The sequence below is a fragment of the Leucoraja erinacea genome, chromosome 1 (genome assembly GCF_028641065.1).
Source record: "Leucoraja erinacea ecotype New England chromosome 1, Leri_hhj_1, whole genome shotgun sequence".
NCBI lineage: Eukaryota > Metazoa > Chordata > Chondrichthyes > Rajiformes > Rajidae > Leucoraja > Leucoraja erinaceus.
Genome location: NC_073377.1, coordinates 125,586,642 through 125,606,187, shown reverse-complemented (window position 1 = coordinate 125,606,187; position 19,546 = coordinate 125,586,642). Strand labels below are relative to the sequence as shown.

Below are 19,546 nucleotides of genomic sequence, written 5' to 3'. Positions count from 1 at the left end.
ACTGCTCACGACCAAACAGGCGTCACCCTGCAACATGTCGCCAAAAAAATGGCGAAGTGGGACAGGCCCTTAACATCCCTTTGTCCTGTACGAATAGAATCTGCCAAGACTTTTAAATTGTGATGATCTCCTGCATGATACTCAAACAAGCAACCTTCTGAAGCCAGTGAGCCAGAGTTGAAGTGTGTTAAATGAAGCATGCAATGCTCATTTCCTCACACAAGAGTAAAATATTGCAGATGGTGGAAATCGGAAATAAATACACAAAATGCTGGATACACTCAGCTCAGGCTATATTAAAGTGAGAGAAAATTGGTTCATATTTCAGGTTGATGATTTAAAATAAAAAAATCAGAACCAGGCCAGCAATTCCCATCTTGCATAGTGGACTGCTGCTCTTATCTTCAGACTTCCCAATTAATCTGGAGTCTTTTCCCCAACCTACATCTTTTCACCCACTCTACATCTTACCAGAATTTCTGGCATGACACTGACTACCTCGCCCAATATATCGATTACATCTGTTCTAATTTATCTTGTAAACCTTCATCCTATTCACATTGGGCCATTGTTATTAAACCTGTAGACAAAGGTAGCATTATTGGTGAACCAACCTGCATTTTGTTAAAGGTAATTGGCAGCTCTGCACAATCTCCTCATAGCTCCACAGGAACCAAATGCCACACCACTGCTCTCTGGTCACTCGCCACATCGATCTTTTCCCTCAATCCTCTGCTTCCCAGCTGCATGGACCCCACTTCCACCCACTCACCAGGACCCAGAAGCTGGATTTCCCAGGGAGATATGACCTATACTAGTCCCACACAATTCATTTTACACTTAACATAACTATTGCAACGAGACCTGGGTGTCATGGTACACCAGTTATTGAAAGTAGGCATCAGGTGCAGCAGGCAGTGAAGAAGCTAAAGGATTTGAGTGTAAGAGCAGGGAGGTTCTATTGCAGTTGTACAGGATCTTGGTGAGACCACACCTGGAGTATGCGTACAGTTTTGGTCTCCTAATCTAAGGAAATACATTCTTGCCATAGAGGGAGTGCAGAGAAGGTTCACCAGATTGATTCCTGGCATGTCAGGACTTTCATATAAAGAAAGACTGGATAGACTCAGCTTGTACTTGCTAGAATTTAGGAGATTAAGGGGGGATCTTATAGAAAGGTACAAAATTCTTCAGGGGTTGGACAGGCTAGATGCAGGAAGATTGTTCCCAATGTTGGGGAAGTCCAGAACAAGGGGGTCACAGTTTAAGGATAAGGGGGAAGTCTTTTAGGACCGAGATGAGAAAATCATTTTTCACACAGAGAGTGGCGAATCTGTGGAATTCTCTGCCACAGAAGGTAGTTGAGGCCAGTTCATTGGCTATATTTAAGAGGGAGTTAGATGTGGCCCCTGTGGCTAAAGGGATCAGGGGGTATGGAGAGAAGGCAGGTACTAAGTTGGATGATCAGCCATGATCATATTGAATGGCGGTGCAGGCTCGAAGGGCCGAATGGCCTACTCCTGCAACTATTTTCAATGTTTCTATGTTTCTATCATTGTTTTTCCTTATCCAATGTCTTTCCACCTCCATCCAAACAATTAAACTACTGCCTGCTGCTACTTTAGGGCCTGAGCCACAACCATCAGTAACAAAAAAAAAATCAAATTAATGTGTTAGTTTTTCCTCTCTCCAGAATCTTCAATTCACCCGATGAATATTTCCAGCATGTTTCTTGATTTTGTTTTATTCCAGCTTACATGCTCTGATATTAACCATTAGCAATCCCTCCCTGAACCTTTGACCAGCCCATTTAATTGCTCTCGAGATTCCCCAAATAATTTTATGGCAATAATTACTATTAAATTCTTGACATGAATATATATTCATGAATATAGACACAAGATCCATGTTCATAATGAAAAATAATGACACCTTTGGATGTTGGCTGAACAAGGCAACAATCTAGGACTTTATTTTACATCTCTCAAAATCAACCGAACAATCAAACTTCTGCAATTGTGAATCCTCAAAATGGTAACCTGTAAATTATGTTCAATTTATAAAGTAACCATTTCCCCATCCTCTTCTCCTCTTCCCCATCCTTGAAATCTTCAAAATGTTTCTATCCAGCAACCACAATGCCTGATACACTTTCGATCACCTGCATATCTTCCATGTCCTTCCCAAATTTAGACAGAAGCCATTGTAGAATTAGTCTGAACCCATTCCAGTAGATTCAGGCAATCGTTTAAAGCCATTCACAAATATTTCCTCTTTGATATTTGATGCTGCTCAAGTAATTTAGCAAAAGCTTAGGAATATACCATGGTTTTAACAACCAGAAAAAAATATTTTCCAACTTAAGGACCGTTTTGAAAGAGAAACGTTAATACCTTTTTCACTGGACTGCACATTTCTATGCATCTTTCATAGAGAAAATTCAATAACGTATGACCCAAGTAATTATAAATAATCCAACATAAGTGGGTTACATAACTTGTGTAAATAAGGCTGGATGCAAGAAACAAAGGGTTATAAAGTTACATCAATATAACTTTAGTGCTGCTCACACAATTCTCCTCACACCATCCCACTTCTTTCCAAATGCATTCTTCACACAGTTGTGGGATCTCAACTGCCATTCAAAAGTTAGCTAATGTCGCACACACCAGACATCAAATTTATTGTTTTATCGATCATAATTGCATATAATATTTACTCTACGAGCTTCATGGGAACAAGGAATTTCAATGCACCCTGGTGTATATGATAATAAACTCGTCTGAACCTGAATTTGAACTGCTCTTATTCTGCATGGATCAGTGCCATCTAAGCCACAATTTACCCATCAGGTTACTTAGAATAAAGTGATGGGGAACAGGCCTGCATAATTATCACATGCATTTTCCTTACATCTATTGTTAACATTTTTGAGCCCCAATGACATAGACTTCCACTGGAAACTAACAAAATTGAATGAATGAATTGAAAGACACAGCATGGTAACAGACCTTCCTGCCCACTGAGTCTACGCTGGCCATCGATCATCCGTTCTCAAAAGTTCTATGTTATCTTGCTTTACAGTATTTTTGATGTATTACAGAATCAGAGAACAGCTATAGCACAGGGGATAGCTATTTAGCCCACTGTGTCCAAGTCAGTTCTCTTTGAGAGCAACTCAGGACTTCCATCCAACCAGCTATTTGCTCGCAAAGAGAGGCAAATCTATAACCTTGTAAGTTTTTCTTCACAAATTATTTATCCAATCCTTTAAGGCCACAATGGAACTTACTCCCACTACATCTGCAGATAGCACGTTCCAGATTCCAAGCGCACACAACATAGATACAATAGGTGCAGGAGGAGGCCATTTGGCCCTTAGAGCCAGCACCACCATTCAATGTGATCATGGCAGATCATCCACAATCAGTACCCCGTTCCTGCCTTCTCCCCATATCCCTTGATTCCACTAGCCCTAAGAGCTCTATCTAACTCTCTTTTGAATGCATCCAGTGAATCAGCTTCCACTGCCTTCTGAGGAAGATAATTCCACAAATTCATAACTGTGTGAAAAAGTTTTTTCTCAGCTCAGTTCTAAATGGCCTGCCCCTTATTCTTCAACTGTGGCCCCTGGTTCTGGACTCCAACATCGGGAACATGTTTCCTGCATGTTCAATCCCTTAATAATTTTATGTTTCTATAAGATCCTTTCTCATCCTTCTAAATTCCAGTGAATAACAATGTGAAAAAAAATCCTCACATCATTCTTTATGTAGTTTATGCCCATCTTTTATTTATTTTACATCCATGACCTCAAGATCTTGACCCCCCTCCACAAACCACCTTCCCACTATTCATCATTTCCATTGGTTCCATCAAATCTCCCCTCAGCCTTTTTCACACTAGAATCATGGCTTTACTAATCTATCCTTGTAAGTGTAGTCTCTTATGAATATACTCAGGACATGGGACCATTACAGGTAAACCTATTTTGACCACCCCAACATCCACATACTGGCTTTATATAACCCAAGTTATTGTACTGTTAATGTATTGCAAGTTATTGTTTTGTAGATTTGTCCATTCAGTCAATAATCACTGTAGAATATAACAAATTAGAGGTGCACTCGTGTAGTTTTAGATTCAGACGCATCCATTTCCTATGGCAGCATGAAAATGTAACTTAATCTCAAGGAACAGCTTTCATCTCACGCCCAAGAAAATAAAAGCAGATCACTCATGTTTTCCAACTACATTAAAGACAGATTGGTTTTATGCAAATATAAGCTTATACAAAATGTAATTTAGCACAAATCAGAAGATATGAATATTATTTAATTCTAATTATACTTGGCATTAATGCAGAGATGGGAGTTTGCAGGAAAACTAAATACTTTATGATGTACAAACTTGCTGATGACAGAAAAGGTTATGGGGCTAAGAAATTAGTTGTTATGCACTTACGCTGGCCTGTCCTCAAGAATAAGGGCTGTTGTGGAGAGAGGTTCGAAGTCTAGATTTTTCCTTACACATTGATTCGGAGAGGGGGACTTCTGAGCTCTCCCAGATCCTTCTTCATATTCCTGTAAGAATAGATAATTTACTTGCATTTCCAAAGCTACTGCTAAATAATTTGAAAGACAATGAAACACACACGTTCAATTTTTGGCTTCTGCATCCTTATTACTGTCCGGGACTCTTACCGTTGGAAGCTCCTCCCCAAACTTACACATACCATTGGTTCCTATTAGACAAGGTACATTGAGCACACGAGAGCAATTGAAAGGGCAAAGTCAAACTCAAGATTTTACAATATTGGACTTTTGCTCAACCCTGGACTTTGTTCATTCCACACAATTGGCTGAGTTGCAAAGCATTTGAATGAGCACTTTAATCAGTAGAAACAGGAACCACAGATACTGCTTTATAAAAAGAGACACCATGCAACTCAGCTGGTCAGGCAGCATCCCTAGAGAACATGCATGGGTGATGGCTCAACCCTTCTTCAGGCCGATCGTTGGGAGGGGGGGGGGGGGGGGGGGGGGGAGGGGGGGGGAGGAGGAGAAGAAAGGGGAAGAAAGGGCAGGGGACAAAGCATGAAAGTTCATAGGCGAGAGGGGGGGGTTCAATAGGCAGTTGGTTGGACAGTCTAAGATAAAAGTCATGAGACAAAGGTTTGAAGATTTCCAAATTGTGAAGCAAGAGGAAGGAAGGAAGTGGAGGGAAATAGGTGTGGGAGTCCCGGTGGGGGGGGGGGGGGGGGGGGGGGGGGGGTAATGGTGTTAGAGGTTGCCTAAAATTGTAGAATTCAATGTTCATACCGTTGGGTCAAGCTACTTCATATCTTCAATCAGCAAGTTATAGCCAGCTACTGACCAAGTGCTGGTAAATGGGATTAGTTCATCGGTGCTTAATGGACACCATAGACATGCTGGGGCGAAGGGCCTTTTCTATGCTGGAAAACTGATCAGTAATTTACACCCTTTGACATACCGGTCTTTCTGCAAAGTTACTGCATCAAATGTAGTTTGTTGTACAAGTTAGCATTCGGTGATACCAAATCCGAACAAGAAGTTTCTTCCTCTTATTCTTAATCCATAATCACTTTATCTATTTGTTCTAAATCTAAAATGAATTTAACTTTATTTTCTATCTTCATTCACTATAAATGTATGTTTCTACCCAACAGAGCTCCAAATAACTTATTGAAAGTCATATAGCGTGGAAACGGGTGTGGATAAATACACAGGAATTTGGCAGCCCATGAGTAACGCGCAAGACTTCAGCAGGCACTGGAATTAACAATTAAGAAAAACAAACACTATGCTCAATGGCTCCATAGAAACATAGAAAATAGGTGCAGGAGTAGGCCATTCGGCCCTTCGAGCCTGCTCCGCCATTCAATATGATCATGGCTGATCATCCAGCTCAGTATCCCATCCCTGCCTTCTCTCCATACCCACTGATCCCTTTAGCCACAAGGGCCACATCTAACTCCCTCTTAAATATAGCCAATGAACTGGCCTCAACTACCTTCTATGGCAGAGAATTCCACAGATTCACCACTCTCTGTGTAAAAAATGATTTTCTCATCTCGGTCCTAAAAGACTTCCCTCTTATCCTTAAACTGTGACCCCTAGTTCTGGACTTCCCCAACATCGGGAATAATCTTCCTGCATCTAGCCTGTCCAACCCCTGAAAAATTTTGTAAGTTTCTATAAGATCCCCCCTCAATCTTCTAAATTCTAGCGTGTACAAGCCAAGTCTATCCAGTCTTTCTTCATATGAAAGTCCTGCCATCCCAGGAATCAGTCTGGTGAACCTTCTCTGTACTCCCTCTAAGGCAAGAATGTCTTTCCTCAGATTAGGAGACCAAAACTGTACACAATACTCCAGGTGTGGTCCAACTGCAGTAGAACCTCCCTGCTCTTATACTCAAATCATTTTGCTATGAATGCTAACATACCATTTGCTTTCTTCACTGCCTGCTGTACCTGCATGCCTACTTTCAATGACTGGTGTACCATGACACCCAGGTCTCGTTGCATCTCCCCTTTTTCTAATCGGCCACCATTCAGATAATAGTCTACTTTCCTGTTTTTGCCACCAAAGTGGATAACCTCACATTTATCCACATTATACTGCATCTGCCATGCATTTGCCCACTCACCCAGCCTATCCAAGTCACCTTGCAGCCTCCTAGCATCCTCCTCACAGCTAACACTGCCCCCAGCTTTGTGTCATCCGCAAACTTGGAGATGTTGCATTCAATTCCCTCATCCAGATCATTAATATATATTGTAAATAGCTGGGGTCCCAGCACTGAACCTTGCGGTATCCCACTAGTCACTGCCTGCCAATCTGAAAAGGACCCGTTTATACCTACTCTTTGCTTCCTGTCTGCCAGCCAGTTCTCTATCCGCATCAATACTGAACCCCCAATACCGTGTGCTTTAAGTTTGCATACTAATCTCTTATGTGGGACCTTGTCGAAAGCCTTCTGAAAGTCCAGATATAACACATCCGCTGGTTCTCCCTTATCCGCTCTACTAGTTACAACCTCGAAAAATTCTATAAGATTCGTCAGACATGATTTACCATTCATAAATCCATGCTGACTTTGTCCAATGAATTCACCACTTTCCAAATGTGCTGCTATCCCATCTTTAATAACTGACTCCAGAATTTTCCCCACCACCGATGTTAGACTAACTGGTCTGTAATTCCCTGTTTTCTCTCTCCCTCCCTTTTTAAAAAGTGGGGTTACATTAGCTACCCTCCAGTCCTCAGGAACTACTCCAGAATCTAAAGAGTTTTGAAAAATGATCACTAATGCATCCACTATTTCTGCGGCTACTTCCTTAAGTACTCTGGGATGCAACTTATCTGGCCCTGGGGATTTATCGGCCTTTAATCCATTCATTTACCTAACACCACTTCCCGGCTAACCTGGATTTCACTCAGTTCCTCCATCTCATTTAACCCCCGGTCCCTTGCTATTTCCGGCAGATTATTTATGTCTTCCTTAGTGAAGACAGAACCAGAGGGGCTGATAACGATGACTACCAAGCTTGCTTCTGAAGCATACTAACGTGTCTACCAAATATCTCAATGCTATCCCTGGATTCAAGAAAGACCAAAATGGTTGGCAACAGCCTGACTTCTTGCTAAGCTTATGAAGCATGTTTATCAGCAGTGGACCTACATAAACGTTGTAAAGTCAGATTAGATGTTGCAATTTAACAAGCAACAGGAAACAAAATGCAGAAGCAGCAAAAGATGAAAGTAAAGAATGAGGCAAAGTTTTTGTAAGCAAAGACAAGAGCAATAGAGTTAGCAGTCTGAATTTTCAAAGGTGATTAAACTTGATGAATACTTAGTTTAAAAGAGAAAAGAAAAACGGCAGATTTCTTGTTGAGTAGAACATTTAAATTGTGTTACATATTAGCAAAGCAGGTTGCTATTTTGTCAGTATTTGAAGAAAGAGATTCACTACATGAGAATGCAGCACCTCTTTGACCGGATAACACCAGAATGGTAGTGTCACTTTAGCTAGAGTAATGCACCACAGTAAACATGTGCTGAAATGTACGGAGTGAAATAACAGGTAAAATAATATCAATGGGAGATGCAATGTACAGTAAACAAATTGTGAGATTTATGGACATGTTCAGTGGAGGATTGTTAATGGACAAGAGGAGTGGCTGGAAAACATGGTCTTTTGTCTGATGTTTCGGAGATATAGAGTGGAGCTAAACATGACACTTCAATACTTCAGGAAAGCAGCCAACATAATCAATGATATCCCACCCTGAACATTCCTTCTTCATCCTGAAGATACAGAAGCTTGAAAGTGTGTGCCACCAGGCTTCTTCTTCTTCTTGCGTATGGCGTGCACAGCCTGAAGTTGTAGGAAGCCACCAGGCTCAACAACCACATCTTCCCCCGTTATCAGGCTTACAAATAGTTTTTCCACAAGCTTGGGTACTATCTAATTCACCTCTACCCCACTGTGGACATTGAACTTTATCTATGGAACTGATGCGCCACAATGCTGCAAAATATATTTTGCATTCCACTTCTGCCCCTTTGCTCTGACTGAAGAAGGGTTTCGGCCCTAAACGTTGCCTATTTCCTTCGCTCCATAGATGCTGCTGCACCCGCTGAGTTTCTCCAGCATTTTTGTGTACCTTTGCTCTGACTGTTGTACTTGAGTTTGACGATTGTATTTATGTTTGGTATATATAGATAGAAGTTTGGATAGCATGGAAAAACAAAGCTTTCCGCTGCATCTTTTCACTTGTCACACGAGACATAGGCAGGTTGCACGGCAGCCGAGGTCATGACCCGTACTGTTGCCACGCAACGCCTTCTGGAGTACAAGCGGTGAACGTCAGGTAAGCACTTACTATGGCTGACAGCATCCGGACTCCACGCTGGCTGGTTCCACACTCGCGGACCCCGGGCCGTCTGTCCCCGCGGCTGGGATGGGGGTGGTGGTCCGTCAGGGTGGGGGGTGGGGTCGGGTGCCGGTGCAGCTCGGTCAGTGACTCTGGGTGGGTGGAGGGACCAGACTGTCCCCAACTCTGCCGCAGCTGACAGGGATGTTGCCGGGTTATCGTCCCCGTGTGTCCGCTGCCCGGAGCCACGGCCCCGCTCCATCCGGCCCCGTGTGTGTGCGCGCTGCCGACCCACAGCCCGTGACAGTGCAGCCGCACAGGGGGTGACAGGGCGGAGGGTGGCCGTGGCCGGACAGCGCTGACCCCGGGGGAGAGTGGGGGCTGTCCAGAGGGATGCGCTCCTTCGGCCGCTTACACCTCGGTGCTCGGGTTCAGAGCAAAGATACTACAGCATTTGGTTCAGAGCACTCAGTGGTGGGCAGGGACTTGCCCTCAATCCGCCGGCAAGCTGCTCTTTCGCAAGTCAGTGAGTAGTAGTGATGTTGGCGGTTTTCATTCACCCCTATTTCCACAATTTGTTACGGCGCAGAAAATTACCATTTTGGCAGATTTTAACGGGTAAGAACGTACGTTTTGCATGTGTTACTAATGTATGCCGGAAGCTGCCGTGTACTCCAGAAGGATTGAGCTATTTCATGCGTCACACCCTTTGACCGGATGACGTTACGTGCAACCTCATTATAAACTGAAATAAAATGCTCTCTTCTGCTGACTTCCAGAGATGCTGTCTGATTGGTTACTGTTACTCCGGCACCTTGCATTTTTTAAATAAATGTTAACGGATCAGAAATTTAGATTCCGTAAATAGGCTTTAACACTATTCCATAGTTTGCATCCTGAATAGTAGTTTAAACATGATCATGTTATTCCTGCTAATGAAATTAAAACAACTTTCCAAACAATGAATTTGAATTTGGCACGATAAAACTGACACAAAGGCAGAGATTCTTCGAGTTTTCAGGAGAATTTCTGAGAACTAACTCCTTGGTTTGTAACTATGCCTACAAATTGTAACGTTGGTCTATTTGGAATGTCTGTTGCAATAGTGCAGAAACAAGTTTAAATTGTATGAACCGTCAATGATATTGAACATTGTTAATTTAATAGATGTCATCACATGATCAAGTTTACTGAAGATTCTCAGGTTCACATTGAGAAGAATTACAAGTGAAGTTATTCAATTTTCACCACCGCAAATACTCAAGATGTTTATATAAAGTCAAGAGTGTTTAATTGTTGCATGTACTGGGAATGGAATTTTAGAATTTTTAGTTGTTGCAGCCGTTTACAAGCACATTAACACAACACACTAAGTAAATGGACACCAAGTATTGGAAGAACTCAATGGGTCAGGCAGCATCTCTGGAACACATGGGTTGGTGACATTTCGGGTCGGGACCGACCCAAAATGTCAACTATCCATGTTCTCCAGAGATGCTGCCTGAACCGCTGAGTTAAATTTTATGTAAACCAGAATCTGCAGCTCCTTATTTCAACACAATAAATAAACAATGATACAATAAATTATCAGATACACTGGGTGATTGGACCATAATAGTGCAAGACAAAGTTGGTAGCGCAACCCTTAAAGTCCACTATAGTTTGGTGCTGAGGTAAGGTTATTCAGGGAAGGTTCAACAACCTGATGGCTGACAGGATAAAGCTATTCATGAACCTAGTGGTAACAGTTCTTAGGCTCCTATACCTTCTTGATGGTGGCAGCAAGAGCATAGGCAGGATGGTGTGGGTCTCTGATAATAATAGCTGTCTCCTGTAGGCAGCACTTCCTATAGATCCCTTCGAGGCTGGCAGGTCAGTATCAGTGATGGGCCGGGCAATGACCTTCCACTTTCTGCATCCTCCATCGTACGGGCAGAAAAGTAGCAACTAATCCATTCCGCAGATATGCCAAGCAAACGAGAGCCGAATGGTATCCTTTGGACCTTCAGTTAGATTATGATTGCACTGCCTTTCTTCATGAACATCTTGTGCTGAATTGTGCCCAGGAAAATAACTGGTTAAGAATTCTGTCAGGAGTGTCTATTTCCAACCTTTTCCAAAGCAATCCCACTATCAACCGTACCCAAGGCGAAGGAATGCCCTGTTGATCTGGAGGAATGCAGCGATAACCATACTCGAGAAATTCAACACCGTCCAAGACATAGCAGTTAAATGGCACTTAAGCCTCCAGCCTCAAGTTATATTACCTTCACCACCAGAATACAAACTATAACAACAATTTGACAAAGGTTCTCGAGTTACATTTCAAGCCAACCTCTGCAGCCAAGATGGACAAAGAGAGCTGAATTTCACAATGCACCTCTGTTAGTTTACAATCACCAAATTAAAATACTGAACCTCCCCATCTTCCTCAAGTTGGGAGCAAGTTGACCATATAAGCTGCAATGATTCAAGCACTTTGGTTTTTGATAACAGGTCTGTGTCCAAAACATTGATTATATACACCATGAATATTTCTGAACTAAGAGATATTATCATCCTCTACTCTTTCTAAAGGCACCCTTCATGCCTACTGCTTTATTTATTTTAATCAATTGCCTTGGTCTCTAAACATACTTAATCCAGTGCATTTAACCTGTCTAACATATATGATTTCATGAGATTTTTCCATGCAAGCATCCAGGCATTTCCATTGCGCTGGTTACTTCCAGGCATGCTTTATAGAAACTGTATTTAGCCATTTGGTGGCAGGGAATAAAGATTTATGTGACTGGTCTGTTGTACTACAAACAGCCAATTTGCTCAGAAAGTAGAACTAATAGAGACGATGATTGAAACAAATCACGTGAAAATGCCCTCATAAAAACAAGGTGGCTTCTTCATAAGGAATATAGTAAGTGGAAATGGGTTACAAGTAAATGTTGTGCATAAACTATTTCTCAGCATTCAGAGCAGTGCAGTTATTAGGCTTCATGGACAGAAGAGTTAACCGATTATTGCTTTAGGGAACAGAACTGTACACCATTCAGCCATCAACCGAGTAAAGAGAATTTATTAAGTTACGGTGTTGGTTAAAAAACAGGACCTACAGGATTACTACCCATGCCTTAATCTAGTGGGGCAAGAAATAGAAAGACCACGATTAAATACGTGGTTAAGAGCTGGTGCACAAAGGAGGGCTTCATATTTAGGGATCATTGGGCGCTTTTATAGGGAAGGTGGGACCTATACAAAAACAAACAGGTTGCACTGAACTGGAGGTTCGCTTGTGCTATTCAGGAGGGTACTGGTCCCTTTAGAGGGAAACAAACCATGTCAGGCGAGTGGTGTTTCAGTGGAAGAGCATGTTGTGAAGTGATTGCAACTCCTTAAGTTTTAAGAAGGTTATGAATAAAGATAAATCTGGACTTTTGGAGAAATTACCAAATTCGGGGAAGTCAAAATAAAAAATTATTAGTCAGGAGCTAGAGAGAGAAAATAGCTGTCAACTGACTTGTGGGAGCAGATTAAAGACATGCTGATCAAAGTTTGATCACAAAGTTTAGGATCAATAAGGAAGCCAAGGGAAGGGACTTCTGGATGATAGTTTAAATATAAGTGTGGACAACAAGAACAAGGATGCAGATTTTAGATTTATGAAGATGAAAAAGGACAGGGCCTTTGAGGAATATAAAGAAGCATAAAATAATTGTAACAGGGAATTCAGAGGATCACAAGGGTCCATAAATGTCAAGCAAACATTGGCAAGTTGAGTTAATAAGGATCCCCCAACATTTTATACATACAGTGCCCTCCATAATGTTTGGGCCAAAGACCCATATTTATTTGCCTCTGTACTCCACAATTTGAGATTTGTAAAAGAAAAAAACCATGTGCTTAAATTACACATTGTCAGATTTTATTAAAGGCCATTTTTATACATTTTGGTTTCACCATGTAGAAATTACAGCTCTGTTTATACATAGTTTGTCTGTAAGATAATCCTGTTAGTCTTTGTCCAAGATGGCTGCCGTGACGGGAGAGTGGACGCTGGCGCGCTTTAGCTGCCGCTGCTCTGTCTTCACATTGTGTTTTTGATTTTTGTTTTTGGACTGAATTCTGTTTTTAATTTGTGTTTCTGTGATGTCTTTATTATTTATTTTATTCTGATTATATGTTTATATTTCCTGTTAACCTATGTAAGGTGTCCTTGAGATGTCTGAAAGGCGCCCAATAAATAACATTTATTATTATTATTATTATTATTATCTGCTCAAGTTCAAACAAATGCCTCAAAACTCATTGGCCGGCAGTTCATTCTACAGCAAGACAATGATCGCAAACATACTGCTAAAGCAAGAAAGGAGTTTTTCAAAGCTAAAAAATGTTCAATTATTGAGTGGCCAAGTCAATCACCCTATCTGAACCCAATTGAGCATGCCTTTTATATGCTGAAGAGAAAAATGAAGGGGACTAGCCCCCTAAACAAGCATAATTTAAAGATGGCTGCAATACAAGCCTGGCAGAGAATCACCAGAGAAGACACCCAGGAACTGGTGATGTCCATGACTCGCAGACTTCAAGCAGTCATTGCATGCAAAGGAAATGCAACAAAATACTAAACATGAATACTTTTATTTACATGACATTGCTGTGTCCCAATCATTATGGTGCCCTGAAATGGGGGGGGGGGGGGGGGGGGGGGGGGGGAGGGGGGGGGTGGGACTATGTATAAACACAGCTGACTAATTTCTACATGGTGAAACCAAAATGTATAAAAATGGCCTTTATTAAAATCTGACAATGTGCACTTTAACCACAGTGGATTTTTTTGTATTACAAATCTCAAATTGTGGAGTACAGAGGCAAATAAATAAATGATGGGTCTTGGTCCCAAACATTATGGAGGGCAATGTATATTTAAAAACAAGGATCAGACTACTCGAAAATAAAAGCAGGAATTTATACCTGAAGTGGAGGGATATAGGCAAGGTAGTCTGCACCAAGGAGACGGACAGTGAAAATAATGAGATTTATGTGGGTACAGTGATATGCTAGCACATTTTGAGATCAAAGTGCTGGTGTTGGGTCTCTTAAATTGTATTAAGTAATACATCCTCAGGACCTGATAGGATCTAACCCACATTCCTAAGGGAGGGGCAAAAGTGCAATTGCTTGAGGCATGATGTAGATCTCTGTATCCCCTCTAGCCACAGGCATGTCCCCAGAGGACTGGAATCTTGCCAATGCTGTTCCTTTATTTAAAAACGGGCAATAAGTATAATCCAGGAGAGTTATACGCAAGTGAGCCTCACACGAATAACTGGAAAGTTATCGGAGAGGATTCTTAAGAATATGACTTACATTTGAAAAATAATTGGTTAATTTGGGACAGTGAACATTAGGGTAGGTCATGTCTTACAAACCTGACAAATTTTTGAGGAGGTAAGGATGATTGGTGAGTGGAGGGCAGTGGATGTTGTTTACATGGACTTCAGTCAAGCATTTGACAGCAAGGCTTTTTTAACTGCACTCCAACTGTAGTGCTGCAAAGCTGTTACATTATATGCTGCCCTCTGGTATTTTTTGTACTGATTGGCTTGATTGCACTTGTGTATAGCATGATTTGGCTGAATAGCAAATCTTTTCACTATATCTCAGAATGCATGGCAATAATAAATACAGACAAAAAAAAACAAGGTCCCTCTTCTAAGCAGATCCAATAGTTTACAATGTATGGGATCCCTGATGACTTGGTAGTTTGGATTCAGAACCAGTTTACTTAGAAGGCATAGCGTAATGGTTGAAGGGTGTCACTCTGGCTAAAGGTCTCTGACCAGTGGTATTCTCAAGGATCAGTGCTGGAATCTCAGTTGTTTGTGATATGTTGGCACGTGGAGTTTAATCTGGGCAAATACAAGGTGTTGCACTTTGGGAAATCGAATGGAGTCATAGACCTATATAGCACGAAAACAGGCCCTTCAGCCAACTTGTCCATGTCGACCAAGTTGGCACACTAGGAGAGTCCCAATTATCTGCATTTGCTCATAGCTCCTTGCACCCTCCCATCCATATATCTGTCTAAATGCAAGAAGAGTATAGTTAATGGCACGACCCATAACAGCACAGTACAAAGTGATCTTGAGGTCAACATTCATAGTGCCCTGAAAGTAGCAAAATAAGTAGATCGATTGGGAAAGAGGGCATAGGATATGCTTGCCTTCATCAGTCAGTGCATTGAGTTTTCATAGTCAGGAAGCCATGGTATAGCTTAATATATACATTATGGTAGTTAGGCTGCATTTGGAATATTGTGTGCTGCTCTGGTTTCCCCATTACAAGAAGGATGTGGAATGAAAAGGGGTTTTCCAGGATACTATCTGGATTAGAGATATTAGCTACAAGGAGAGATTAGACAAACTCAGATTTTTTTTTAATGGAAACAGAGACTAATCAGAGATCTGGCATTAAATCACCAAAATTATCAGAAGCACAGACCGAGTCAGACCTCTCCTCTCCTCTCTCCCCCCCCCCCACCCCCCCCCCCCCCCCACCCCACCCCACCACCACCAGAGTGGAAGTGTCAAATACTAGAGGTCACAGCTTCAAGGCGAGAGGGAAGAATTAGAGATGCAAAGGGAATGGTTAAAAGAGATATGCGGGGAAAGTTATTTTAATTACACAGAGTGAAGGATATGTCTGGAACAGAATCCAAGGGGTGGTGGTAAAAGCCAATACAATAGCAGCATTTAAAAATCTTCTAGATAGGCTCATGAATATGGAGGACTATAGATCACACACAAGCAAAAGGGATTAGTTTAATTTGGCATCATGTTTGGCGCAGATGCCACAGGCCAAAGGTCCAGTTTCTGTGATGTATAGTGCTCTGTATGTGCACAAATTTATTTTACTGGGAAAATGACAATTTGGATTGCGTTGGTAAATTTAGGTGGCAAGGAATGGATTATTAATCTTTCTGAGAATAGCCTAAAATTTACATCTTAAGATTTATCTTAATGTTTATTGATACATGTTTAACTGAAATAGCATGAAATCTTGTGCTATAGCAAGGTTTTGTTTTAAATATGGCTGCAGGCTAAAGTTTAACACAAAAATAGCTTAGAGGTGATACACAAATTCTTTGAACAATGCTATATTGTCAGCACTCTGATCAATTCTTACATTTGCACTTAAGAGGACAATGCCAAAAACCAAAAGAAAGCCTAGAAGTAATTTAATTTGGGAATACATATTCAGATGACATAAGAATGAAAGACAAATAGTTCCCAATCAAATTAGTTCAAATGCCCACAATTATCCTTTGTACCGATGGAATGATCCACCACTCTTAACTCAGGCACTGAGGGCAATTATGAGCTGTTCATTGTTTACGAATTACCTGAACACAGGAACCCAGGACCTTCTGCACCATTAACCTCATCACACAATCTTTACATACTCAGCCATTACGCAATCTTGGTGGCTGCAGCTGCGTGCATCTGCCAATGCACCTGTAAAACTGCATACAGCAATCTACAGAATGTTCTTGAAAATAAATAAAGTTCAATCTAATTCCCATTTTATAAACTACCTAGAACAGTGTATTAGGCAGATGTACTTCAAAATATTATACATTTCAGCAAATATTTTTTTTAATTAATCTCCCAACCATGTATCTGTACCAATCAAGATATTTTGTTCATATTTAGTTAGTGGGCAATTAGAATAGAGACAGCCCTAATAGAAACATGCCAATCAAATAACAATGTATTCAATCAAAATTGTTTAAATGTTAAATTGAGTTAATATTTATGTCAATCAGTTTTGTCCCATGGAATAAAACATGACATTTTCCCTTTAGCTGTATATTTTTAGTACTTTCTTATTACTTAACAATTACAAATATGTACTGATAATTGTAAATAATTAAACAATGCTCTCGGTTATCTGCCAGATAGAACTGCACGTGACATCTACTTAGTCAACTCAAGGACTAGAAGGCATAGTTTAAAGGTGAGAGGGCTAAACTTTAAAGGAGGGGTGAAGGGAATTCCACCCCCTCCCCTCCCCACCCCACCAGAGTGGTGGGTGCCTGGAATGCCCTTCTGGAGATGGTGGTGGAGGCATGTACGATAGTTGGTATTTGAGGCTTTTAGATAAACATGGATATGCAAGAACTAGAGGGATATCAATCACGTGCTGGCAGAGGAGATTAGTTTAACTTGGCATCATGTTCGGCACAGACAATGTACTGTTCTATAATCTATAATCTAGATTCCATTCTCCCTTTTGTGGTTCCCAACTATATTTAAAGCATGAACTGTCTTTTTGATTCATCTCCCTTTACTTTTTCACTCATAATATCGCTCCAAGGACATAAACAATATCCCTTCATCTCCTCCCTCAGATCCATCCAGGAACCCATCAGGTCCTTCTTGGCGAGACAAAGATTCCCATGTACTTCCTTTAAGCTCATCTACTGCATTCGGTGTTCCTTTTGTGGCTTCATTTATATCGGCAAGATCAAGAGTAAACGAGGTGACCGTTCACCAAACACAAGCGCTCAGTGCACCAATGCCTGCTGGATCTCCACAGATGCTAACCATTTTTGATCCTCTTCTCATACTGACCTCTGTCCTGGCATCCTCAATTGCCAGAGTGGGGCCAAATGCAGCAAACTGGAGGAACAGGACTTCATATTCCGCATGGGTAGCTTATGATCCAATAACAGGAACATTGAATTTTCCAATTTTCCACCCCCCCTTTCCTGGGCCCCATTTAGATTTCCACCTACTTTACCCCTATCCCTGTCCCCTCACACCTATATTCCTACTGGTTTCCTAATTCTCACTCTCCTATCCTTAATTCAGTCTTTGTCTTTTCATGTCTGGCCTTTATTCAACGATTTGCCTAACAAAAACCTCCTTCACCTGTATTGATCTATCACTTCAATTATGTGATTTGTGAACAAAGATAGACTCAAAATGCTGGTGTAACTCAGTGGGCCAAGCAGCATCCCTGGAGAAAAAGGATAAGGGACATTTTGGATCAGTAGCCATCTTTAGACTGACATCTTTGAACTAGGCTACAGAGGCTGAAGCTTGTTGATATAAAAGCCTTTATTCATCAAGAGAAACATGCAGTGCATTCAGAAAGTATTCAGGCCCCTTCACTTTCTCCACATTTTATGTTACAGTGGATTAAAATGGATTAAATTATTTTTTTAAATCATCTACACACAATACCCCAGATTGAAGAAGCAAAAACAGGTGTTTTTTGCAAATAATTAAAAAGAAATAACTGAAATATTAAATTTACGTAAGTATTCAGACCCTTTGCTATGACACTCAAAATTGAGCTTAGGTTCATCCTGTTTCCATTGATTATCCTTGAGATGTTTCTACAACCTGATTGGAGTCCAATGGTAAATTAAATTGACTGGACGTGATTTGGAAAGACACACACCTGTCGATATAAGGTCCCACGGTTGACAGTGCATAACCAATCAGGCCTTTATGGAAGAGTGGCCAGACGGAAGTCACTCCTCAGTAAAAGGCACATGACAGCCCGCTTGGAGTTTGTCAAAAGGAATGAAAACCAATATTCTCTGGTCTGATGAAACCAAGATTGAACTCTTTGGCCTGAATGCCAAGCGTCATGTCTGGAGGAAACCAGGCACTGCTCATCACCTGGCCAATACCATATCTACGGTGAAGATGGTGGGGCAGCATCATGCTGTGGGATGCTTTTCAGTGGCAGGAACTGGGAGACTAGTCAGGATCGAGAGAAAGATGAACAGAGCAAAGTACAGATAGATCCTTGATGAAAATCTGCTCCAGAGCGTTCTGGACCTCAGACTAGGGCGGAGGTTCACCGTCCAACAGGACAACGACTCTAAGCACACAGCCAAGACAATGCAGGTGGGGCTTTATGACAAGTCTGTGAATGCCCTTGAGTGGCCCAGCCAGAGACCGGACTTGAACCTGATCGGACATCTCTGGAGGGCCCTGAAAATGGCTGTGCATCGACGATCCCCATCCAACCTGACAGAGCTTGAGAGGATCTGCAGAGCCAAATGGGAGAAAATACCCAAATACAGGTGTGTCAAGCTTGTAGCGTCAGACCCAATAAGACTTGAGGTTGTAATCGCTGCCAAAGGTGCCTCAACACAGTACTGAGTAAAGGGTCTGAATACTTATGTAAATGTGATATTTCGGTTATTTCTTTTTAATTACTTTGCAAACATTTCTAAACACCCATTTTCGCTTTTTTATTATGGAGTATTGTGTGAAGATTGATGATTAAAAAAAAAAGAATTTAACCCATATTAGGCTGTAACATAACAAAATGTGAAAAACATGAAAGGGTCTGAATACTTTCTGAATGCACTGTACATGCTCTTGGAGATCCGTTTGGTGAAATGTCCCAAACCCAAAGTGCATCGAGTTTTTATACTCTTGTCAAATATAACAGCAGGTGATTGATTCAATACAATTTCAATAGCTAGTGATACTGTTTCGTCCGATAGTTTGAGTCTGACAAAAGGTTCCATTTACAATGTAGCTGACGGGGAAACATCCTCGTTCCAACATCTTTGTTGGTTGAAAGTAATTCATTTAGCTGATCGAAAAGCTTTAAAAACAGAA

The 19,546-nt window shown here is 41.3% G+C and overlaps 1 protein-coding gene across 4 annotated transcripts in view; it reads right to left on the bottom strand.

The window, feature by feature from the left end:
* LOC129701728 (TBC1 domain family member 14-like) overlaps nt 1–19,546 on the bottom strand; it is a 110,491-nt gene that overhangs the window by 28,427 nt on the left and 62,518 nt on the right. For 3 of the 4 annotated variants that reach the window (XM_055643116.1, XM_055643125.1, XM_055643134.1), the window contains one exon: nt 4,465–4,583. In XM_055643116.1, coding sequence (XP_055499091.1) covers nt 4,465–4,583 — 119 coding nt within the window. Of the gene's footprint in view, nt 1–4,464; nt 4,584–4,656; nt 4,715–19,546 lie in introns of those variants that run through there. The other variant, XM_055643143.1, reaches the window with a different exon arrangement.